At 38.9% G+C, this 27,403-nt stretch overlaps 1 protein-coding gene across 1 annotated transcript in view; it reads right to left on the bottom strand.

Annotated features, from left to right (window-relative positions):
• The window catches only part of LOC139745270 (run domain Beclin-1-interacting and cysteine-rich domain-containing protein-like), a 46,821-nt gene extending 19,836 nt beyond the window's left edge, over nucleotides 1-26,985 (bottom strand). Inside the window, exons 1-6 of the mRNA XM_071655670.1 lie at nucleotides 26,869-26,985; nucleotides 23,318-23,540; nucleotides 22,515-22,671; nucleotides 20,995-21,208; nucleotides 9,017-9,123; nucleotides 248-1,427 (exon numbers count right to left, since the gene is read on the bottom strand). Of these exons, the coding sequence (XP_071511771.1) occupies nucleotides 248-1,427; nucleotides 9,017-9,123; nucleotides 20,995-21,208; nucleotides 22,515-22,671; nucleotides 23,318-23,364 (1,705 nt within the window). The 5' untranslated portion in view covers nucleotides 23,365-23,540; nucleotides 26,869-26,985. The remainder of the gene's footprint in view (nucleotides 1-247; nucleotides 1,428-9,016; nucleotides 9,124-20,994; nucleotides 21,209-22,514; nucleotides 22,672-23,317; nucleotides 23,541-26,868) is intronic.
• Between the last annotated feature and the right edge of the window lie 418 nt (nucleotides 26,986-27,403).

Genomic DNA, 27,403 nt, shown 5'->3' with positions numbered 1-27,403 from the left:
ACACATACATAGACAGTCAAACCTGTCTATAGTGGCCACCCAAAGGAGACAATAAAAGTGTGGCTGTTTAAATAGACAGGTGTTCGCTATAAACAGGGTTGTTTATACAGCTTATCCAATCAAAGGGAATTGCCTTTGGTGGCCTCATAAGGCAGGCGGCCATTATACACAGGTGGCCTCTAAGGCAGTCTTGAGTGTACTTGCTATTACAATTTATTTATCAATCATTACATGCTTGCATACTTACTGATACCTGATGATTTTCTCACTGACAAAGGATCTGCAGGCAAGGATGAGGAGAGTCCATCTGCTTCTGTTGTCCATTGTTTGGTCCCATTATTAGGCTTGAATGTACTGATGGGAACAGAGTCCCTTCTCTGTTGGTCCAAACCACCTCCCTTCACATTCAAAACCTGATCAGATTTGGATCGCGTGTGCCTTAAGTGTTTGTGCTTGACAGCTTGAGACCCAGACTCATTAACAAGGTCTTCGTTGCTACGGCGATGAGCTGCTCGACCTCGTCTTCCCTGGCGTGCCACCTCTCCAAGGAACCCGATCTGGTCTTCCTCCTCCTCGGAAAACAAGAGATGTTCACTGCTGGAGTTCAGTAGTGACTGTTTGCCGGATGACATAGAATCACTGCGAAGGAGATTGTTCGTCCGAGAGCTGGGCACTTCGGGAGATAAATTGCAGTTTGTGGCTTGCATCCCATCTGTCGAGTCCTCCATGGAGGACTCAAACGTCCTGGCATGAGCAGAAGAAGAAGGTGAATTGTCATAGGTGAAGATGATCCTATTCTGAATCTGGTCTCCATGCACATTCTCTGCATCCATGTCTTGCTCCTCACCTTCCTCCCAATAAAGAGAGCTGGAGGTCCTGCGGCGAGATCTGTGGTTGCCATCACCGCTCCTATCACCATTGTCACAGACTTTCTTCATGCCATAAAAGTTGTTATCATTTTCATCCATGTTCACCCTAGACCTCATGAGAGCAGGTTCACTCTCCGCTCGCAGTAGTATCCGTGACCTCTGGAAACTTTCCTTGGCAATGGGTGCAGCAGGACGATTGAGAAGAGGATCATTCAGAGGCACCTGTGCTCCAGCATCACTCACTACACTCCCATTATTGAGGTCTCCATTTGGGACTCCTTCCAAGAGGGCCATCAGAGCCTCCTTGGCCGAATTCCTCCGGACATTCGAGGGGCTACGTCCGAGGGCCTGGTCTTCAACAGTGTCCAGGATTGATGCACCCTTGGGGGAGCTGAATGGGAGGGGTTCCATACTGTCCTGTCTTGCCAACGTGGGTGATGCGGGGGTTACCCTGACTGAAGAAGGAATTTCTCTCACTGATGAAGGGATGGGGCTACCGGGTGATCTTGGACGTGTCATGGAAAGATGGGTACCAGTATAAGGGAGGTGCTTCTGCAACTGAAAATAGAAGTACATAATATATAGTCACACTGACTGTGATATAACCTTTCTTTCTTTTTTAAAATAATATCAGGGGTGATGACTTTCTGCTTAAACTGCTTAAATTCAATTTGCTTTGTAAAGGAACAACTACTGGTCACTGGAGCTTGCAAGTGCAAGTACAAAGTAAAATTTCAATGTGGCAGTGTATGCTAAACCATAGCAATTCATCTTAATGTGTATTGCAGGTGCAATACATACTGTAGACATTCAGGGGAAACAAAGACAAAGGTTTTGATGTGCATTCATCAGGATGATCTATGTGTAAATTCCAATCACAATCCTTCGAATTTATACTATACACATTTATCAGTAATTCATCAGCTTTATCACTTCAAGAATAAGATTCTATACTTCTTTTACAAACAAACAAAATAAAAATAGGAACGCATTCACCAAGAATGCATATACCCGGGTACTTTGACTCAAGGAAGAACATAACACTTGGAGTAGATGCATTGATGAAAGGTGTTGAAGCATGCCTTCTTCAAGTTGGCCAGTCTTTGCCTTAAAAAAAAAAAAAACCTCACCGTGGCAGAGTCAAACTACTCATACATCAAGTGGGGAAACCTCAGTTCTGGAGTCCAGTATAAATCACTTCCATACAAACTCCATGACCGAAACCAACCACAAACCTCTTGAAATAATTTAGAAGAAACCGCTGATGAGTGCACCCCCACTCTACAGAGGCCATGTCATTAAAATCCAAGGATACAAGTTTGACATCTGCTACAGAACTGGAATACACATGGTGTTATCAGACACACTGAGTCAGCCGCCAAATCCTAGAGAAGAGCATGCCATACCAACTGATGTAACAGTGGAGTATGTCTACACCGAGTCAAGAAATGTGCTCAACATTAATCTCTAATATGCCTTGGCCAAAGCAAATGGCAAGAACTCTGGAGAGAGACTTCAAGTGACCCTGTCCTGTGTGCCTCAGGGTAGTTAGTGATGACAGGATGGCCAGATTCCATACAGAAACTGCCAAACACGCTTTGCATCTTTTGGCCTTATGTTGATGAACTCGGTGTATCCAAGAGAATCTTTTCAAAGGACAAATTGTGATCCATCCAATGATGCAAGAGGATATCTTGAAGCAATGTCATGTGGCACAGGGCATTGAACAGACACATCAACTTGCCATAGCCTAGGAGTCAGTCTTTCATCCAAACATATTAAAGACATCGAACTCATCACAAAGACCTCTGCTGCATGTCAAGAACTGCAAACCAAGCGGAAGGAGCCACTGCAGCAACACGATGTTCCAACTGCCCCATCGACCAAGCTTGAAAAGACCTCTTCAGTCTATACAGAGAGGACGTCTCCTCATCATCACACATTACCACACAAAATACCCTGAAGTTTACAAACTCTGGGATACCTCAAGTAAGGTTGTTGCTGGATTCATGAGTGGAGTCTTCAGCATCTTTGGTCCACCCATCAAGATGATGTCAGACAATGGGCCACAGCTCACTGAACAGTCTTTCCAGGACATGTGTAGGAAATGGTCTATCACTCACAAGACCTCGTTTCCTCACTACCCCAGGTCCAGTGGGCTGGCAGAAGGGATGTAGGGACTGCTAAATCCCTCCTCCATAAGTGTGCTCTGACAAATAAAGATCCACAGATACACTAATTGTAGCAATGCTTTATCTCCATGCTACACCAGTAGACTCCTGTATGAAGTCCCCTACAGAACTTCTCTTTGGACAACCTATTCCAGCTACACTACCAAGTCATCACCTCACACGAGATTCTGCAACCACTGAGTACTGTATAAGTGGTTATTTTTGCGAGGGTTTAACTTTCGCGAATTTCGCGAATCACAGTTGGATCGCCAATTTAACAACACGCGAAAATGTCGTCATACACTAGAGTAACAATGCATTCAAGATAGCGTTGGTGTCAATTCGCGAAAACAACATCTTGCGAAAATGTCTGTGACCTTCTTATTCACGAAAATATCTGTACGCGAAAATAACAGCTTACACAGCATCTCTTGGACAGACAGAGCAAGATGAAGGAGATGCATAAGTACAAACATGTCGGGAAGGAGCTTCCCCCACTCCATGTTGGGCACCTGGGTCATGTCCTACAAGCGTACGTCCCCTAGAGCATACCTGGATACCAGCTACGATCTCCAAAGTGTGTGAAGAGCCCCGATCATACGTAGTCTCCGCTCAACATGGTGCTGTACTTCGGCCTTACTGCTCTCACCCTGGAGGAAAATGCCTGTCAGCACAGCATTATCTGGCAAGCCTGAACTAGCCAGAAGTGATGCATACTTTTCAATGACGCACCACTGAAACACAATTCTGGTAATCTTATGCCAAGAAATGCACAATCACCAAACAGGCAAAACAGCCACAAGGCAAGCACACAATGCACTCAAATGACTAAATGCTAAGATTTCAATCCTGAAACATGAAACATATACCAAGTTTCAATGCAGTCTAAACTGAGCTATTTTTTTTTTTCATTCAGCAAGCATACCCAGATCTTTATTGCTGCACATGGACATGACATGGTATCCCTTTAGTTATTGTTAACAGGAGGGAAAACGGTGCCAGTGAACCGTCATTTTATAAATAAGTTCACAATTCTGTATAATGGATGAGGAAAGAGAGCCTTCCAGGCAGAATTTAGGTAGTGTTTTCTTGTAATTATGTGAATGGGACTGTATAAGTTGATAAATTCTGTAAATTTGTTGATTGGTGTTTTTAATATTTTAGTGGAGCGGCATAGCCGAACAATTGTGCATTTTGTGATAAAAGCACCAAATTTCGTACACAGGTTGACAATCAAATTCAGATTAAATTTAGATATTGGGCCATCGTAAATAGCGCCCTCAACGTCCATGGCAGCCATTTTTCAAAATGGCTGCCATAAATGCCATGTTTTCGTAAAATTTGCTAATTTTAGGAGAGAAAAGTCAATAAGATTTTGGTTACAAATGGGAAATTACATTCAAAATAAATCTAGATATCGGGCCATCAGAAATAGCGCCCTCAATGGCCATGGCAGCCATTTTTCAAAATGGCCACCATAAATGTCATTTTTTCAAAAAATATTTGCTAACTTCAGAAGGGAAAGCAAGTAAGATTCTGCGGACAAGTGGGAAATTACATTTAAAATGAATTTAAATATTTGGCAATTGTTAATTGCGCCCTCAACGTCCATGACAGCCATTTTTCAAAATGACTGTCTAATGTGCCACTTCCTCGATGATTTTGCAAATTTCAGAAAAGAAAAGTTAATAAGATTTTGCCCATAAATGTTAATTGCATTCAAAATAAATCTAGATATTCGGCCATCGAAAATTGCGCCCTCAACGGCCATGGTAGCCATTTTTTTTCAAAATGGCCACCATAAATGCCAGTTTTTGTTAAAAACTGCAAATTTCAGAAGGGAAAGCCATTTTTTTCTTCTTTTTTTTTGCAAACAAGCAGAAAATTACATCCAAAATGAATCCAGATATTGGGCAATTGAAAATTGTGCTCTCAATGGCTATTGCAGCTGGTTTTTTTTTTAATGGGCATTATACGTGCCACTTTTTCATTAAAAGAAATGTTAATTTAAAAAGGAAAAGTCAATGAAATTTTGGTTATACAGTAAATAGGAAATGACATTTAAAATAAATCTCGATATTGGGTCATCAGAAATTGTGCCCTCAACGGTCATGACAGCCATTTTTCAAAATGGCCACCATAAATGCTATATTTTCGAAAAGATTTACTAAATTTAGAAGGGAAAGCCAACGAGATTTTGCAAGTAGGTGGGAAATTACATTCAAAATTAAACTTATTGGGCCACTGCAAATTGCCCCCTCAATGGCCATTCCAGCCATTTTTTTCAAAATGGTCACCATGAATGTCTTTTTTTCATAAAGTGTTCCCTGTTGCAGACGTCAATCAGAATTTCCACAAAGGTGGAAAATTACATTCAAACTGAATTTGATAATAGGCCATCCAAAAGTGCACCCTCAACAGCCATAGCAGCCAAGTTTCAAAACAGCTGCCATGGATGCCCCCTCCCCCTCTTTTTTGCAAAAATTTGCTGATGGCAGAAGGAAAAGTCAATAAGACTTTGCAAACAAGTTGAAAATTAGGCTCAAAAATAAATTTAAGTATAAGGTCTTCTTAGAAGGCGGCCTCAAGGGCCATGCTAACCGCCATGGACGTCTGCTTCTTCTTTTTTTGAAAGATTTGCTAATTTCAGAGATAAAATCAATGATTCGAAATTTGTACATATGTTGAAAATCATATTCAAAAGAAAATAATATATGAAGTCATTACAAATGGCACCATCAACGACCATGGCAGCCATTTTCCAAATGGCCACTACAGATGCTATTATTTATTTCTTGAAAATATGATAATGCCAGAAGAAGAATGGTGTCCGAATAAACACTACAGATTGGTTGAGATACTAGATCAGTAAGTGGCATGTGTGATTATATCTGACTCTGGTTTAACCCATGTGACTATTTCTTGTGCAAATGGACAAAAGACATTCAAATAAATACAAGTTTGAATTTGAATTTGAGTTTGAAATGAAGATATTGAGACACCATATAAACATCGTCCCCAACGGCTATGGCAGCTCTTTGTCAAAATGGCTTCCACACACTCCTTTTTTTTTTATTTGCTTATTCCAGAAGGAGAAAGCAATAGAATACTGCTAAACAGCCATTATCTCTAATGCAATCTGGTGTTCATAGAAATTTAAATTAAAAAAAAAAAAGGTTTCATTGATGGGTTAGTTCTAAATTCATGTCTTCAGTTTAGTTCTAATTGTAGTACTTCGCGTGTGACGGCTAACAGTATGGATATCAAAGGTATGTGTCTTTATGGAATCATAGCAAGTAAATTAAGTTTTTTCGTAAAATGAAAGGCCATTTTTTCGTATCTGTCTCGAGAATATTTAGGAAGTTATGTTTTAGAATAGATACACGTCATATAGTCCAATACATTCAATGATATGGTGTTACTGTCAAAGTTAATACATGGCCCCATTATCCCTGGATATTCATATTACTCTTTCTGGAAAATTTTCATTTTTACCACCAAAAATATGCATTCATCTTTGGTGAGATATAATCGCTAAGCATTTGCCCGGTTTATTTCAGTTGTTCCTCAAATGATTTCTTTAACACCATATATCAGATTATTTACTGTCTCTGTGAGTATACTACTGTCTTCTCCTTCTGAAGTTATAAGCAAATTTCAAGACAAAAAAAAAAAGAAGAGTGTAGCCATTTTGACAAATAGCTGAAATAGCCATGGAGAACACAGCTTATGATGGCTCAATGTCTAAACTTCTTTGTATGTAATTGTCAACATGCGTAAACATTTTTTATTGTCTTCTTCCGGCATTAGGACATCTTCATAAAAGAAAAATGGCATCTATGACAGCCATTTTGGAAAATGGCTGCAATTACCGTAATTAGCATTTTTTTTTCTTCTTGAAAATTTGCGAAGGAACAATTTCTAGAGTTAATGCAATCTAGATATATTGTTTGATTTTAAACATGATTTTCAATTTATGAACACATTTGTTGACTTTTCTTTCTGAAATTTCCATTTTTTAAAATAAAATGATTATGACAATGGCAGCCATTTTTGAATATGGCGGCCATGGCTATTGAGGGCAGTATTATAATAATCTAATACAAATATTCATTTCAAACATAATTTTCAAATTGTGTGCAAAATCTTATTGGATTTTCCTTTTGTGAAATCAGGAAATGAAAAATAATGGAATCCATGGTGGCCATTTTGAAAAATGGCTGCAATGGCCATTGAGGGCGCTATTTACAATAACGTAATACATAGGCGCAAGATATATTTCAAACGAAATTTTTAAATTGAGTGCAAGATCTTATTGACTTTTCCTTCCGGAATTAGTACATTCAAAGAAAAAGGTGGTATTTATGGCAGCCAATTTTAAACCTGGCCGCCATTGGCGTTGAGGGCGCAATTTGCGATGGCCCAACATCTAAATTTATTTTGAATTTCAATTCCCACTCGTTTGCAAAATCTTGCTGATTTTCCCTTCTAAAATTTTTAATTTTTTGCAAAAAAAAAATGCATTTATGGCGACCATTCGAAAAAATGGCTGCCATGACTTTTAGGGAGCGCAATTTGCGATGGCCCAATATCTATATTTATTTTAAATGTTATATCCCACTCGTTTGCAAAATCTCATTGATTTTCCCTTCTAAAATTTTTGATTTTTTGCAAAAAAAAAATGCATTTATGGCGACCATTCCAAAAAAATGGCTGCCTTGGCCATTGAGGGCGCAATTTGCGGTGGCCCAATGTCTAAATTCATTTTAAATGTTATTTCCCACTCGTTTGTAAAATCTTATTGATTTTCCCTTCTGGATTTTGTAAATTTGTACGAAAAGTGGCATTTATGGCGGCCATTTTGAAAAATGGCTGCCATGGCCGTTGAGGGCGCTTTTTACAATGGCCCAATATCTGAATTTATTTGAAATGTTATTGTCAACCTGTGTGCAAAATTTGGTGTTTTTATCATAAAATGCACAATTCCTCTAATTTTTCAAGCTATGCCGCTCCACTATTTAGTTCTTATTCTCAGTTGAGAAAAAGGAAGTATTGTATATTTTATCAGTATCGCCAAGTTGTGTTCTGGAGAAAAGAAAATATGAGGACCAAAGTTACTTGAAACGTTAAATACATAAACACCTATTTCTGTAACACAAGCAAAAACAAACATCAAAGTACTGGCCTGAAAGGATGTGTAATTGAATATGGTGTACATACAATGAAGCAGCTAGGCCTATTAAGCACGCAGGTTTTACTGTTCAAGAGTTCTGTTATTGATCAGAATATGACATTGTGGTACAGTGTATGTATGAAGGACATTCCTGCGTTAAACCATGGAAGATTAACCATATCCAAGGTTAAAACATGCGAACCTCTTCTTAATTGATATGTTATCATTACTCTGTGCAACCATCTACGAAAAAAGATAAGAACTAAACTTCAAGGAAAGGGGATACTATGATATGTATTGATCATCATACATGTGGTTGCCTAATAATGGCACTGAACAAAATGGCTGCTCAAGATTTCATGTGTGTATTTCAGTGTGCAATGAATCTTTATTGCCGTCAAGCCACATACTATAGAGACAAGTTGACTTCAAAGAAAATTAAAGAAATAATACTAACAGAACATTACTACAATGACTGAAAGTAGACAAAATCTGGAGAGCAATAATTGTTTCAACAAAAGTGCTTGCATGACATCATTCAAGAACTTTGATATGGCCATCTCCAGCAAAGAACTGTAGGGATAAAATTACTCAGCATTTGAACACAAAAGAACATCTACTCAATGTTTGAAAGACTAACCTGACATTCAAGCAGTCACAATTTTTTTCTGATATCACACATAATGATTTTCACTTTAACATCACATGCACTGCATCCATGGATTACATACATTTTCATGAAGTTATAAAACAGATGATGCCATACACAGATGCACCAAGCAAGAGTTGACTCTCATTCTTACCAAGTTTGGATCAACTTGTGCCAGGAGGCGAGCATTGTTCTGCTCCACTGCTTGCAGGAGAGTGTGTAAGGCAGAGAAGTGTGCGTTGCTGCACAAAAAGGCATCATCTGGAGTCACACAGGGAGAACAAAAATAAGCAAAAACATGAGAAACAAGCAGCACTGTGGATACATGTCAGATATAGATAGTGACAGTAGCTACACTGTATGGCTGAAGCCATCCCATTTCTTGGCTGTCCCTTCACAACAATGAGACTGTCGATAACGTCATTGCTCTGATGTGTGCAGGTACATGTATCTACACATACCAGCAACTACTGTGACTTGTCAGTTATACAATAGCTCTCATGTAATTCAGACACTTTGTGCACCAGCCATGAAACATAACAATGATCCTGATCACTACTGCTGTTACATTGGAAGTGTCTTCATCAAGTAAATTCAGAAAATTGCAAGCTTTATGCATGTAAGCTCTTCATATCAGAGTGTACCAGATGATTTCTTGTTGAACTAACCACCGTCAATTCATTCTAAAGAAAACATAAATCGTTAAGGGCAGGCTGATTTTGCTATAACATGCCTTTCCCATAGACTCCTGCCTGGTTACACTCGGGACTAGTCTTCAACAGGTTAATATCCAATGCAGACAATCTATAATTTGGATAAAGCCAGAAAGCCATTTCTGAGCAAGGACAGAGAGAAACTCCACCCAGATGCATTGCACGGGAAACACCTCTCACCAAACCTTAAAGGAAATGCATTAAGTACATGTAGTTGTAGTTGTCCACAAGTAGCCTTCCAAAATTCACATTTCCACAGGGAAGAGTCCAACCACTTAGGGTGCTGTCACCAACGATGATCTACATTTATCCCACAATATGCGTCCAAAGGAAATTCAAATAAAAAAACCCACCAAATCTGGCTGTTAGAGCACACGCAAGATACACGCGTATGTAAAGATGTGGGGTTGGCATATCATTGAATCTTAAGTTTCCTCTCCTATACTTTCTCTTCAAGGGAATACCATTGTCTTGTAAAAACTGTTCATACCACAAAATATTACAGACTAACATGCACGTGCAGCTACACATACATCTGTAACATAAGCATCGGATGAAAGCAAAAGTAAACTTGTTCATTTGTGGAGTTTTAATTGCTTGACATTACATGGAGACCATCTCATACAATACACTCTTCATTATCAAAACTACAGACAAGAGTAAAATTATATACCACCCCCCCCCCCCCCCCCCACACACACACACACACATACACATACAGTGTACACATTTTTGTTGATTGCTGAGCATCTTGTCTCTGGGTGCATCAATGAGAAAAAAAGTTCTCTTTACAGCACACATTGACTGGCAGGTTTTTGTTGCTATGCAGATTTGCTGCCCAAGACGATAAACAAATGTGACCCTGCACCTCAAAACAAACAAAAAGTCGCCAGACATTAAATTTTAGTTAAGACCATATTCTGAAAGAACAGACTTTAAGCTTTAAAATGATGTATAACTCAAATGAAATGGACTCTCCTAACCTATCTAAATATTGGAAAGAAAGCACAAACTCAGGAAAAGTGTGAACTGAGAAAAGAGGCTCTGAAGTACAATGTCTATTCAAGCGTTTAATCTTTACCAAACCGTGCTGGCTGTGCGATGAATGGGACAAAAAAAAAAGGAAGTAAACCACCAGAGTAACAACAATGAAGGAATTATCAGATTAAACTGAAATTAAGCATGCCTCATTAACACATTCTGTCCATAATCAATGCCAACTTTTAAAGCATTAGCACTATCCTTTCAAAAGGTATTAGAGTTGAAAGTGAAGAATGTGGACAAGGTTTTTCAGAAATGAAAAAGGGATTCTAAGGACACACCTAATCACACTATTCTACCAAAAATGTTCGAGATAAACTGCTAAAAAAAACACACTTTCCTGCCCGTTTTATGATACCAAATTTTAGCATAATGTAAATGAAGACCCGCTCTTTCAGAAAATATGAAAAGGTCAAGTTCGGCTAGGTTGACCCATTTCACTTATTTTCAGTCCTCACGCAAAATCAGTGTGTGCGACTTTATGTTCGTTTTGAGGTGCACGGTCACAAATATAATACCAATCACTGAGAGGCTCTAGTTAAAACTATGGATTCCAAGGTGACAGAAATAGCACAATTTTCTGAGGGGCGCAGCCCTGAAGAAAATAGTCCAATTTCTATCATCGAGGAATCCATAGTTTCAGCAGTAGCTCAAAACAATGCATGATATATACTGTCTTACTTAAAATTATATCTTTCCAATGAAACTTAAAATAAAAGAAGTTAAATTGTTAAAATAGAACAAGTGCTGTAAAACCAGAAATATTCATGGCATTAAATTTGTGCAAATTGGATCAAAAACATTCAAATCCATCACGTACTTTTACGACAACATTCATGGTGCAATGCACTCTACCATGAATGTCGCTACTGTACAACACATTTCTCTCCATTGGCACTTTCTTCTCAACATCAGCAAACATCAGATCAGCAGTGTCAGGTTTGGTCACGTGACACTAAATAGACCAATCACTGAAAAGGGCCTCATTAATGAGGGATAGAATATAGAATAAACAATTTAAAACTAATCCACAAGCTACATTTGTAACTTGCAGATCAAATCTTTGTTTGTATGGTACAGAACAGAAGTGTGCAGTGTACACTTGACACTTGATACGAGAACTTACCACACACCAGCAATTCTCTGTAAATAAGGTGGATGGATGAATTAAAAACTGAATAATCTGCGTCATTTGTACTGCTGTAGAAATAACGAGATCCACACCATACACTGTGTGAAGCAACAAATGCTTGAACTTTAAAAATGATGCAAGATATATACCATGCACACAAACTTGGAAGCAGAGCCATGAATGGGGAACTACATTGTAAACTAAAAACCTAAATCACAGTTTCTCATCTGGCTAAGTAAATACAGTGTAGAAGCAATAACTATCTTTATCAATTACAAATAAATACTCTTGCACCCTATGACATCATGTAATTTGAAGAGTTTCAATGTAGAGATACGACAGTCTTCCAAGAAACTTCAACCCTAATGTCAAAATTTCCATTGAATGGAGATTATGAGATGATCATTTTCAAATGTATCACGTCTTGTTTTGTTACTTTCGTTTGTGCAAACTGTAGCAATCACACTGAACTTTACTGGCAAAATGCCATGTACAGTACATGTATTGTCAAAGTGCATGGTAGGAAGATAGCCATACAACTGTAGTCATGTACATGTATTTCATATGTTTTGTCAACAGAAGTACCTATTGTATTGGTAAATTTTTTGGGAAAATTGTCTGTTCTACCCATAAGTAAGAATAACAATTTAATGTATAAATGTCATAAAAGTGCCGCTGGCATATACTAGGTGTTACAAAAACATTATCCTACTTTTGATCCTTAATAGTTCAAAAACTATGGATTAGATAACACTAACATTGGTATGAGCAGTAGCTGAATAGCGTACAATTTTTATTGGCGCGGTAATCTAAAAATGAGAGCATAAATCAGTTTCATTAGATTCAAGATTTATTTGCAAGTTAGGTTTCAGATTTTGCTCTATTTTCCATCCTCTGAACAAAACTTTCATTTTGCACAGGTGTCAATTGGTGTGTATGGGAGTGTATGATTAACACCCAGACAATGATCCTGAACAGCGGGCAGGATTAGAATGCTCTATTACATATTCATGAGAAATTCCACTATCACAGCTAGTCTTTATTTATTCTGAAATGTAGTGTATGCAAGCACATGAAAACAAGTACTTACTTTTTCATGTGCATGCATTTTACCCTATTAAAGTTGCCATGAATTCAGACTAGTAGTGCCCAGGGCAATCCATCATGAATTATTGATCGTCAAGCATTCATGTGCCTGGGAGCAAGAGACCAGAAGCCCTGTCAGTAGAGTTCTGAAAAGATGGTATTCGTAGTATTCATGTCTATTGTTCAGGGCACACACTCATACACACATCATTGGTTCCTGTGTAGAGTTCAGTTTTGTACAGAGGGTTAAAATTTGACCAAAATCTGGAACTTAACTTAAAGGCACTCAGTCGTGGCGAGTGGTTTGTGCGGCACGGAGACGAATGCAACACGCTGCCTCCCCCATTCTGTATCAGATGTAGTGACCCCGAATGAGAATAGCGCTGGCTCAATGGGTCAGCGAACAAAACGCGTAGGCTACAAGAGCGCTCTCTGTGCTAATCTCCTAACCCAAAATGGCTGTCCGAGCGAGCCACGTGAGCTTCCGAATGGACACACACACTCAGTGCGCATGCGCATGAAGAGAGGCCAAAAGAGCCACGCGTCTTCTGGCCTCTCTCCTCCAATCACCGCAGCTCGTGGTGACAATATTTGTGTATGATGCGTACACACACATGCACACACACACACACACACACACGTCTTCTGGCCTCTCTCCTCCAATCACCGCAGCTCGCGGGGACAATGTTTGTGTATGATGCGTACACACACATGCACACACACACATGTGTCTCAGTGGCAGCATTGTCCCACACGTTTATGGATACGATAGCACCGAGTCTGGCATTGCGCAATTGCATGCACAAACTTCGGTCGTTCGGAATTTACGTACCATTAGGGATGGCGATCGGCTGCCTTTAAATTAATCATGGATTATCTAAAATGAAACTGATTCATGCTCTCATATTCAAATCACCTCCTATAAATTGTACACTATTCAGCTATTGCTCATATCAATGACAGCACTATGATATATAGTTTTCAAACTATTAAGAATCAAAAGTGGGAAATATTTTTTGTAACACCTATCTGTGCATAAAACAAGCATTTACACTGTACATCCACTTCAGGTTGTCACAAGAATTTTTCCACATCAAGAGGGGGACAAAATGCTAGTTGGAAAGGTGAAGATAATTTTTTTCCAGCAAACTCATTAAGACATTTTTCAATCGCACAAACACGCTCATTTATCAATGTCGTCTTGTTTTGTTCAACAGACAGAATGCATCTGAAGGACAGAACTACGTACGCATGAGAGGAGGGCTCCTGGAAGTATTAGCACGTGATGTATAAAAATTCCTTAGAATAAAGGAAGTGATTAAGCATCGGATAGCAGTATTGAGCATGAAAAGAGAGTGAAGTTGCTCCTCCTTTTGAAATGAACAGCAAGATTCCTCTGCAAGCGGTTGCAAACGAAATGAAAAATGTTCAATGACTGTCCATAGATGTACAGTATAACAGAACAAAGAAACAAAAGGGCACAAAATAGACAGAGTTATGTCTATCCCTCACTAGATGTTTGTAATCACTCATTTCCACATTTGAAGAGCCTACCATCGATAAATGATTCTTGGAAGCATAATGTGATGAAGTTTACTGCCAACATCAGGCCAGGAAGTGAAAGCTTCGACGGGCATCAAAGTATGTTAGATCATTTCCTGTCTGATGGAAGCTGGAGGCCAGCAATCGGATGTCCTCCTGCTGACTTCAACCCCTCAAGCCATTCTTTGCAGGAAACTCTACCACTTTCATTTGTCACCGCAAGGTGAAGGCCAGAAATATGTCATTCGCAGAGGAGAACTGACAAACTATCTATAAGCTTACTTTATCTAGCCCAAGTCTGAAATAGAGTATAAAAACATGCAATGGGTGTAATCAATACAGTCTGTCGGCTCAGCTGATACTAATAGAATTCTTTTTCTGGAGAATATTGGCCAGGCTGGGAAAGGAAAAATTCAATTCTTTGAAATCAATATAAATTCAAAGAGAATTCCAGAATCAGATACATTCCTACTTGCCAAATTATAAAGCATGCCATTATAGTTTGATCTGAGACTTGAATAAGACGCAAAAATTTACTAATTATGTGTATGAATGTATGAAAAATTGCGAACATGTGGAAGTGCCTAAAAATGAGCTACTCTAAACCCATCCCACAGTGAATTCTGAAATGCCCAGAGACTCAATACGCAGGCCACCACGTTCCCGTACCGAACAGGTTATTAAAAGTGGGTATCTCAATGGCCTGTAGACTACGTGAAGATTTGGTGACAACTGGAGTCTCCGTTGGTTGCAGAGACATCTCCATGAGTCTTCTGGAGACTGGCTGGGTCTCCAGGGAGTTGAGGGAAAAATCAAATGTGTTCACTGTCTTCAATTTTTTATTCTTTAGACTTTTTCCAGTTTCTTGCAGGTCTTGGAGACATCTCAATGACATCTGTGACATCTCTGAGACATTCTGGAGACCAGGAAGACTGAGGAGACATTGCAGTAACATTGCATCGATGATGCAGCGCCATCTCCTTGACACTGCTTGACCTACTTCAAAGACCATGTGACTGGGTGTGTGCTACGTGTAACATCATCATGTCGCCGTCACTCCTTGTCAACTCTTTTATCAACTCTTTTTCTCGGCAGAAACAGGTTTTCTAAACAGCTTTCAAGGAATTTTTACGAGTTGATAAACGCAAAGCTGTTTTGAAAGCCCTTTTCGAAAGCCTTTTCGAAAGCCGCAAATTTGTGGACTTCCAAACAGGTTTCCTAAACAGGTTTTCAGAAACCTGTTTGTAAAAGCCTTTTGAAGTTGATAAACGCAAAGCTGTTTTGAAACGGCTTTGTAGTATTGTACTGCAGTTATGAACAATGCACGTCTTATATGACCTCTTCTCCTCGGGTCGAATTGCGCAATGCAGCTGTGCAGTGACAGGCCAGTTATTGTGTTCGCGAAGAGTTGATAAACGCAACTATTTTGGAAGCCGTTTCTAAAGGGCTTTGGAAACAGCTTTCGAAAGGGCTTTGGAAACAGTTTTTGAAAGCCGTTAAAACAGGGGAAAGTTGATAAACGCAGCCAAAGTCAGATACTGTACATTCTGGTCATCAAAGGTCTTTTACATCATTTGGCTTGTTCTTACTACTGCTGTTGCCCCTTGTACTACTTCGGGATTGGCCCCCATCTTGTCGTCCCAGGGAAGCAGCTCCAACTCTAACAGTATTGTACCTCCACTATGCCACACAAGGGCACTGGGGGACGGAAGAGCAAGAAGGAGGATGAGGCTGTTGTAGCACCTTCAATCCAGTGTGTGGATATTGAGGCAGCAGTTGATGCTAGTCAAGATGAGGAAGATGGTTTCAGCAGTGATCGGACTAGAAACCAGTGTTGTCACCTCGTCAAAAGAGGTTTCGGACATCATCCTGGATTTGCCTTGGTGAAAGTTCAATCCTTTCTTCTTCTTCTTCTTTTTTTCTGTCTCTTGAGTTACCTGAGTTGCCACATTTCAGCCAATGAGATACTAGTAGGTCCTATAATGAGCAAAAAACATCCTACATTTTGTATGCCTCCATGTGTACAGCACATGAATTCGTGCAAATTCCTGCAAATTCCTGCATATTCCTGAAATTCCTGAATGCGCAATGATCAGATGAAACATCTGTGGGTGAACACATTTTGTTAGACGATGATAATGGTTTGTAGGAACGCCACAAGACATGCCAAGTTTGAAGATTTAGAACAATTTTATAGCAGACACAAAATATTCGGTATATAGGTCTGCGTGTGTGGTTTTTCATTACCTACAATTGTAATGCAGTCTTTGTGAAATGAAATGATGATGCTACAATTTAAATTCATGATAATGATATCAAACACAATTTGTGCCATATACACGTATGTTCCCATCACCTGTCCATGAGGTGCTCATGTTGCAATACTGGAAGCCCACACGAGTACACAAGCAAAGAAATCAGTTTTGGTGTCACAGTGCACCTTGACCCAATACAACTGTACACGATCACGACCAAAGGTCATGGTTTTGGCCATGGAGGCTACTAAACTGAATACCAATTGTATATCTTATACTTTATCAATGGAAGGCAGCTCAAGGTGCAATGTCCAATAGATTTTAAGAGAAGCAACACTGCAATTAACATCTCATCACTTTACCCTTGCCAGTATACACAATCTACGTACGTCATATAAAAGACAACAAAGAAATATTACTCAGCTACATTGTATGCATTGTACAAAATCACATGTGTACTTGTGTGTGTATACACGCACACATGCTTGTAGTTATAAACTTTACCTAATTAACTTTCATATCTTGCAAGTCAAAAAAAAAAAATCTTGCATTGAAATCTCTACCACTGATACACTGTACATATTGACATGTTATCCATTACATCAAGAACAGAGCTTCAATTAAATCACTTTAAAAACATTGGTTTGCTACAAATAGGTGTCTACCCTATTGACTTTAGTGGAACTGAAAGGATGATTCAAACTATTAATAAGCATTTGTTTCTCTTTACATAAATAGAAAGTGGTTTCATCTAAACCTGGCACACACTAACATCAAAGCAAAGTTTGACTCTTTTACAGACAACACTGATTGAGACAGGTTCCTGATGTCTTGTAATACATCGGGAATTGACATACAATGTACTGTATACTTACTTATAGCAGGGCTCGACACTACTTTTTTTTCCCTCTGGTGACCCATTCAGGCCACTAAAATCTTAAAATCTGACATTTTGATGGCCTGAAAAAAAAAAAAATGTAGCGACCCAAAATTAACAGAAACATAACAACCCATTTTGAATCTTACGTGTAAGTACCAGATCGCACCACCAAAAGATAGCTTTTTAGGAAATTTGGTGGCCCAACATTGATTTTTAGTGGCCCTGGTCCACCAAGCCACCACTAATGTTGAGCCCTGCTTTAGTACTGTGCATTACTCACTGAAACATTGATTAATCACCAGACATGACTTCTGTGCAGGTTTACAATCATAATTTTTCCTTTAAAAAAAATGGCTTGTACAAAGATGCAAATTCATTGTCCACTCAAGCTACAACATGTAGTCAAACTCAACCAGAGCTTCTCTTGTACCAAGTCTCCATGTTGGATCATTTTTGGAAATCACAGATTACAGTTGCAAAGTTTTTACCGTACAGTACTTCAAAATATGAAAGAATGGGTTGAAAGGTGTTTTTTTTTTTTTATGGTAGCATGCCTGCCTTGTAATCAAATGGCTTGGGTTCAGCCCCCTATGAGCAGAGTCCAGCTGAGCAATGTCTTTGTATTGTCAAGTCATGTCATCCATACTTGTGGGGAGGGGGGAGGGGGGAAGGGGGGACCGCTTTGTCCCTTGGATAGGGCACTGAACACATTTCGTCAGTACAGAAGAGTTACAGCTCACATACAGTGAACTCCCCTTATAACGAAGTCCTCGGACCGGCAGTTTTCTTTTATCATATCTAAATTTCGTTATAACCAAACAATAACAAAATAAAAAACAGAGTGGATAATGTTGCAGCCTGAATTTTCACTTCATTGTTACCAAAATTTCATTATAACCATGTTCATTATAACGGGAGTGCACTATATGTAACAACTGTACACCCCTTCCCTTTTCTCTTACAGCAAGATGGCAAACTAATCCAATACACACAATGGACAGTGAGCTAAATGATTTCAACCAACACGCAGAGCTTCAGACCCCATGGCCCGAATTCATGAAGGTGGTACAATCTTGTTGTCAACCAAATGACTGATTTCATAACAAAATATTCCATGCGACACTTGGCACCCCATGGTCTCTGTCCATGGTTTAAACCAGTGCCATATATAAAGAGAGTCTGGCCAACTCGGTTTTCGGCTCATGAGTTTTGAAGCCTGTGATTGGTCAAAACGGGTCCCGTGATCTTTGAGGAGCCATGTCGTTACTAAAATGCGCTCATACGCAGTGCCCATTGTTAACTACCCCTTATTTGACTTGGTTATTTTGTTACGTCTGAGCGTACACGCTAACCCTGTAACGCGTAATACGCGTGGTAACGTCATGGCGTCCAAGTTAGCAGTTGGCCAGACTGTCTTTATATACGGCACTGGTTTAAACCATGGACAAGATTGTACCATCTTTGTGAATTCAGGCCCTTGTGTGTTAAAGAGTCATGGCCAAGCTGGCTAGCAATAATCAGTAAACAGTATCAACCCAGCACATCATACCATACAAAAGAAAGAACAAAGGCAAAAGAAGACAGCATACATACAGTATGGATGGCAAAGTGTGGGAACGCAAGCTGCCAATAAGAGAAATAAGAGTACACAATAGTAACCTCAGAATAACAAAATTCATACACGACACACAGTTGTACGTAAAAAGCAATTTATAGTTCCAAAGACCAGTATCTGTTGTATGCAAGATTTTCATGAACGATAGTAAAAATGAAGCTTATATGTATAATGTATATTATGTGCAAATGATGAAGAATACATTCTGTATTAAAAAAAAAAAAAAAAAAAAAAAATTACAATGAGAACCATACCACTGTACCATGACTTATATCCTCCATCTGTGGTATGTCATAATTGTCCTTTTTTTTTCTTTCTCTCTCTTCTTACTCTCACATTAAAGGGACATTCCGGACGATTTTCATAATTTCACATCATGCGGTACATAAATCAACAGCTCCATGTATAGATTCGTGGAATTTGTTGTGGTCCTTGAGCAGAGAAACCAATAAATTGAAAATCTTAAACAAATTACACTGAACAGTGTCGATGACATCAGAGCCTCATATATGTCAGAAATGTAGCAGTGCAATTCCATTACAATACCACTTGCTCAACAAGTTCACCTGTGAAGAATCTATGCATGCCTTCTTCTTTTGTTCTGCTTCCTTGAGCCCCAACTCATGCATTCTTATAGTGAGGCTGCCATGTCACCATCCCTGTTCATTGCACTTTGTTATAAAATTTTGAAAACATTCTCATTCTTCATCCCAATCACTATAAATTCTGAAACTCTGTACTCAGTTTAACTGATTTACAGTTTTTCAAATGTAAAAGTCTGAAAATCATCCGGAGTTATCCTTTAATCTTGTACCCCATAATTGACTTGCTGAGTCTCTCTCTCCAGCAATCATTTTGTTTAAAGCTCACCTGGAATGATATTCATGGTGAATTTTGCATTTTTTATTATTGCTAATGATGGTTTACTGGGTTTTTTTATGAAGTTGCACAGCACTTTCATATATCAATTTTAGTATCTAAAACTGAAAAGTCCTGTAAAAGACATATTCACACTTGATTTATAGATAAAATATCAAATGAAAAAGACAAAAACAAAGACTCATTTATTGATCTTTTACGCAAAGTACAACAGCCATCTGGTTTGCTAACAACACACACACAATCATCAAGTTATGGATACTAAGTTATCACAGCCATCCCAATGATAAGATATATCTATTAATTCCCCTCCTAATCCGCACATACGTTGCACATATGTAAATTCCACCTTGCATCCAATTGCAAACATTCCAGCTTGGCACCCATCCACAACCTTGATAACAATAATCCTTTGATCCAGGTATAATCAGGAATTACCTCTGACAGCACACATCTGCTCAGCATACGAACCAGATGGTTGTTGAAATCCATGCACACAGTCAGACACACTCTCACATGATGCTCTCAATGTCACAGGTTTTGCAGGTTCCCCCCCCCCCCCTTTAGAATGAAAGTTGTATGTACAAGGAAGTTTGTGCTCCAACACATGATGGTCAATATCAACAGATTACTGGTATTTCGTTTGATTGTATTCAAACAGAAATGAAGATACTTTGGCGATAGCCACATACATGTAGGCAATCCATTCTAAAGCCTCAGTGTGGAAACATATTGATAATTTACTCATGTTTAAAACAACTGAAACTTTGTTTGTTTATTAGTCTGTGAATTGTGAGACATTTACAACGTTTAAGACATCTCAAGATAAAAAAAATGTAGCTTGTCAGGCAAATCTTCCATTGAAACTGAAATGAAGGAAACTCATTGGTAGACAGAAAAGGATGAGTCACGCTACAGAGAGAGTCTATACCAAGCCAGGATGACACCTGACAAGGTCATTGACCACAAAAATTAGAGTAGACACCAACCTGAGTAATACTCCCTGAGGTGGCTGGAATCTGAGACTAGCACCTGAAGCTGGAAGCTCAGGGTGTGGTTCTCCAGACTGTCCTGTAGCCATAGCAACCCTTTGACTCGCCCTTCTTGCTCCGCCCGTCGACTGAGCTGGTCCAGAGATGGCGCCAGCACGGGCTGGATTCGACGGAGCCCCAGCACAAAGGACCAATAGTCATCATCAAAATGCTGTGGAATGAAAAATTTCACAAAACTTGTAAACCTGAGGGAAGAATCTTTTCCTACTGCTTCACGAAACCAGATGTAATGTGTATAAATCATGGGAATTTATACTATCTCCATGGCAACAGGTCAAGTGAATCTTTCCTAACCAAATTTCACATAAGATGCCGAGTCTCTAAACTTTACAAATCCTGACCTGAAACACAGCAACCTTCAAGAATGTTGTGCAATCTTTATTTCAAACACTCAAGGTGAAAAATAGGGAAGAATAAAAGAGTTACAAAAGGGATCATTGTCTGCTTTAGCCCTATGAGTCCTAAGCGAGTAGTTGAGGCTTATCCGTCGTACTGTGCTGGTAATCTTGACTCTAAGACTGATGGTGTGAAGTACACACTGATGGCACTGAAAGGTGATGTTCTTGATTAGTATCAAATCTTTGAATGGCATCTTTTAATATGTTTATTGATCCAGGGCCCTGTTGCATATAATGATGGAATCGAACATTAGTCAGAGAATAAAATGTAAATCAGGTACCAGCCAATCAGAATTGAGCGTTCAGAGAATTGTGTTTGATTTTCTGACACAGCATTCAAGAGGCTCAGGTTAACCAGGGCCCTGTTGCATAAAAGTTGAGATCAAACATAAAATCAGAATATCAAACATACTATGTAAGTCAGGTATCAACAAATCAGAACTGAGTATTCAAGGACTTATGTCTGATTTTTGTCTTATGTTTGCTCCCAACGTTTATGAAACAGGGCCCAGAATATTAACTACTTCCCCTCTTCCAGATGTTCTTTCACAGTGAATTTCAAACTTTAGTACTTTAATTGTAGGGGTACAGTTGTGAGGACAATGATTGAAAAATCTAGAGCAGTTAATTGATCCATCACCCAGTTGTCTTACTTCCCCGAGAATAATCTACAGTACAGGAAGTAATAAATGACTCGTACTTGGACAGAAATAGGCAAATAGTGCCCTTTTATACAGAGCACACAATACAAGAGTATGAAAGGGAGGGATGTAGCCATTACATGATGTGATAATTGGTATCCAAAGGAAAAGCTCCCTTTTTTGTTGATTTTTTTTTCTAGCACTGTACAATGTGTTACCAAAAATTTGGTGAAGGCAATTTTCAGTGCTTCATGTAAGATTTTGTAGAGTGAGCATCTTTAACACAATGATTAATTAATGCTATTACATTTCGTTCTAGTGTATATATGTACCTTTCTTTTTTCTCCCTCTCTCTCTCTCTCTCTCTCTCTCTCTCTCTGATTACGGTACCAAACAGTATAATGTTGATAACCCTAACCTGGGCTGATTTAAGGCCATGTTTGAGGATTACATCCAGCTGGTTTGCTAGCCGGTTGAGACCGCCATACATGGACCATACATTGGTGGTATTTGCAGCTAGGAGGCTTTCAGTTGTGGCTTTCAACTTCCATAGGAGTCCATAGTGCTCTTCATGCCTGCAGAGAGAGAGGGGGTTTGTATAAATTTATTCTTTCTCTTTTTTTTCACTGCTATCACAGCAGTATAACACAAATTTTTACCTGCAAGTGAATCTAAACATAAGGAGATAGTGCTTCACACCTTTGACCAAACCTCACATGTCACCTCACACTCTATGATGTTCTCTCAACATGAATGTATGCTAAAACAAGGTTGATGTACTGTATGCTAAAACAAGGTTATAATAATCTGAGCTACCAAGGGTATGAAGAAAAATGTGCCTCATCTGGGCAATGCACAACTCCAGAGCATTTGTGCATTGCGATTTACATAAACATACAAATTGTACCCATTGATAAAAACTGCACTACATTCATATCATTTCTTAAAGGTTCAAAACAATAGTAGCATTTCCTACTTATGATAGCAATAAGTGGATCTCTTATCAAAGATATGAAGTTACATACTGTACAGCAAACATGATAATTTAACATTCTCATTTCCCATTCTTGTTCAGGATAACCGAAATTTGATTTAGAAAACTGCTCAGCATGTACATATCAAAACATTAAGTAAATGAAGACTGACTGAAGGAGAGTAAAAATTAGAGAAACAACAGAGAAAGAAAGAGGGAGAAATTAAGAAAAAAAAATGCATATTTACCTGCTGCCTTGCACAGGAGAGCTGACATCATTTCTGACGGTAGTCATGACAACATGCACAGCTCTTGTTACCCTTCCACTCCTTCATCACTCAGTAAAGTTTGGTACAGTGATAGGTCTTGCACGTAGAGGCCAAGGTACTTGTATGTTCAGCTACTCTGCCATCAGTAGCGCATGAGTCCAAAGATATTCCAATGTCACACTCCAAATCAAAGCTTCTCAATCTATAAATAAATCATACCAACAATTTAAAGAACATTTAAATGACTATGAAGGTAAGCTCCACACAACAGCATTGCATCATTTGGCAAATGTGTGTAACAGCTTGATTAGCTATGAACAGAAAGAAAAATGCTGCGGTGACCGCATTTCCATCAGGTGCAAAGTTCATTAATAATGACTTGCACAAATAAAACCTTTAATTCCAAGCATTGCCTGTACAAAGACTGTAAGTACAAATGGCTCCTTTCCACAGTAGCTCCTAAATCATTTCTTTATACTTTTAACCAAAAGAACTGCATTTAGGTTTCAGAAATCAATACCTTTGAACACACATGATACATGTACTTAATGAACCCTACAAAAAATATTTACAATCGTGAATATGCATTCATGTAGGTACTTGTATAGTATGTTCTCACAACTTTTCCTTTGGTTTTACAATGCTTTGTCTCATATGGCATCATAAAGATTCTCTGACAAATATCACTCGTTGGAACTTGCCAATTTTACAGTCTGTGCATTGGCTACCAAGTACAGGTTGTTGTTTTTTTAATGACTCTTTGTTTGTTTTTCACTGCATCCAAGATTCAGCTCCTCAATAATGTTTTTGTTTTGTTTTGTTTTGGTGTGTTGTTGTTGGTGTTTTTTTTTTGATCTAGCAAGTCTTTAAAGTATATTTGTCCCTGCTTGAAAATTGCACTCATCAAATTCTAATCCCCTTGTCATTCCACACTGACTAAATCATGGGTAGAAATAGTCTTCATGCATGCCAGGGGAGGGGGTTCCTGCACAAGTCAATTTTGGTAACCAGACGATTCATGAACTTCACAAAATACAAGCACTGAGATACAGTAGGGCCTATTATTAATATTTAGAGACATACAGACAAGGAATCTACACTACTGTCATCTGCAATCCACATTATTTATATTAAAAACACATACATGTATGTAAGGCCTACTTGTAGACTTTAATAGATACTTGGCTTTCTTGGACTGTTAAAACTGTGACCTGCTCTATCATCATTGTGATTGTTAGAAAAGTCTTTGCAATACCTTCCTCAGCAAAAATGGGTAGAGAGTCACAGAAATCCATCAAAACTAACAATCAGAACCTTTCTTTGCTATAAAACGACATCATTTTAGCTAGTTGTTTACATCTAACATGTGCTTACGTAAAGGAAAGAAACTGACTTGAGAATTCAATGCTTCAATATATGAACATCATGTAGACTCTTATTCATACTATCAAGACAAATTGTTGATGGGGAAATTATTGAGATGTTTTGATCTACAGGCAGAATAGCATACAAATATTGACTGCTCATGAGGATGATGGTGGAAATTATCATTCCAGAGGTCCTTTTCATACCGACCCTTCTATCACCCCTCGGCTAACGCCTCGGGGTGATAGAAGGGACGGTATGAAAAGCACCGAGGGAGTGATAATTTCCACCACCATCCGAATACAGAGCAGTTAATATTTGTTTTAAAATATACCTCATCGTTCAAGACCTGGGGCTAGCTAAATACGAAGTAGATTCTACGCCTAGCCCTAACGTTAGGCCTAGTACTAGTATACATCGCAACGCTCGCTTGCATGGTTTTCGTACATGATCGTAGACTACCCAGATCTACCCAGTACTCACGCGGCCTTCTGCAAGCTCCTGCAAAAAATCTTGACAGAAGATTACAGTGTGTTATTATCCGATATTTCCAACATTAATGAAATCTGTCTCTGCTTCGGGATCCTATGAATCCAAAAGACAAGTACGAGTAACTGCTCCAAATCCTCCAGCTCCGCGCATTCAACTCACTTCAAATCACGGAGGAGCACCCGATCGCCATGCCATGTTGAAACATGCCTGTGTGCGCCTGCTGTGCGCTAACTACTACTAGCTAGTGTGATGATTGTGCAAGTGTTCTGAAGGATGCGCGTATTACAGTAGTGAACGTCCTTGTAGTTGGTGCGGACACCGCGCGCGAAGTCTACGTGTAATTGTTATGTGTGCAAAAGTCGCGGAGGGTTTACGAATTCTATCATGAGGGGTTTGCCTTACTATCACGAGGGTTTTGGCTTTCAATCACTCTACCTGAAGACCCTTAGGCAAGATAGACGGAACTACACCTTGTCACATGATATACTTTTGACCAATCAGTGATAAGAATCTCATTTATGACTTATGAGGTATAGTCTATAAAAGGCGCTAATGTATCTAAGTAGATATCTCAAAATTCCACTGAACCGAACTGCATCAAAATCACAAATAGTTTAATTCCAATTACTCATAAATTTGAACCAAATCAGTCATCAAGAAGTCTCAATGTAAATGTCAACTTTCACATCATTGCTCAATAAAAAACTCGCTCTTCGCGAGAGATAGAATCGCGTTGAAATTTGTCTATCATTCATCATGTATTTAATTTAATGTTAATTTAATTAGACTGCCATTTCTATTTTTTTTTGGGGGGGGTTATTCATTAAAACTCGCTATTTTATAAAAGAAATAGCACACTTCACTTGTTCCGTTGTGCGACAATGTATTTTGTAAGTGCAGTGGAGGCTCGGTATCTTTACTGGTGCGCACTGCGTACTCACCTAGCGGATCGTACACAGAGGTGGCACCTATCTAAAGAAACCTCGCGTTCACTGCACTTACGGTACACTATCACACTTCGTGCCATGCGCTATAGTATTTCTATAATATTAGCACCGAAAAGTCTGGGTTAGTCGTGATAGTGTAAAGATCAGAACAATAACAATCAACTGACATTGTTGCTGTCGTATTCTTTCCCAACAAAATCAAAGCCAATTATTCACAGACACAGAGCCTAGTACGACTAGTGTCTGGTCAGGCTAAGTACGACTCCCACTAACCGCAGCAGCGACCCCATACGGACAAATACGTACCTTTTACTGTGTTACAGCGCCCCGCGACAGGGTTAGACTCCCACGAGCTACGACTTCATTTTACAAATTACAGATCATCTCATGCCAATCATCTTTTCCGCACAATCATTAAAAGTCCCTGTCTAAACTTTGTACAGTGTACAATTTGTACAGATCTAGACAACTAACGTTAACACTAACAGTTAGACTTTTTATCTAGTCACAAATACTGACTTGGTTTGGAATCGATATTCTGTGTATAAACAGCAACAGGGCTGTGTATAGAATGTAGTCGTCTAGTCTATAAACGCGTAATTTTACTGTTTATTAATAGACTCTCCTAACGACTAACGTTTATTGACTCAATATCACTTCTTCTTCCACTTTTACCACGCAAAACAAATTAGAGTCTAAATTGTCAACAAGACACAAACTACTTACCTCAAGGAGTCACATGCACGAACCTTGTGTCCGCTTGTCTCACAACATCTTCCTATAGAGTCAAGAAAGACGAGTGATTGTCGCGTTTTAATACAATAGCCGTGTAATGAAAACAACCGGTCTTCCGGTTTCCGATCGCGTGAGGGGACCGTATTTACATGCAACGCCTACCGAACCGTACAGCCACAACACATAGCATTCATCAAACAGTCACAGAATACTACTGTACTTGTACATGGGGCAAAGGTCACATGGTACTGCAATCATTTTCAGCGTCAATCAAACTACTAGTGTGCCGTAAGGTGGCGCTATATCTGCAGATAAGGCTCTGAGATCAGATACAGCATAGTGAAGATCATATTTCTCATTTGACTTTTAAACATCAATCATAAATGTGTTTTTGATGATATTTGCACCTACATCATATGGGAAATTACACATTCAAGGGTTATAAAGCTTCTCAAAGGGACACTTTTGAAACCCACACCCTTTGAGGTTTTTTTAAAAAATAAAAATGTAGTGTTGATCAGTTCTT

Source organism: Diadema antillarum, unplaced genomic scaffold (assembly GCF_040938485.1).
Source record: "Diadema antillarum isolate AM-2024a unplaced genomic scaffold, OU_Dant_1.0 seq00001249_RagTag, whole genome shotgun sequence".
Lineage (NCBI taxonomy): Eukaryota > Metazoa > Echinodermata > Echinoidea > Diadematoida > Diadematidae > Diadema > Diadema antillarum.
The sequence above is the reverse complement of the archived record's forward strand: the minus strand, read 5'-3'. Positions and strand labels throughout refer to the sequence as shown.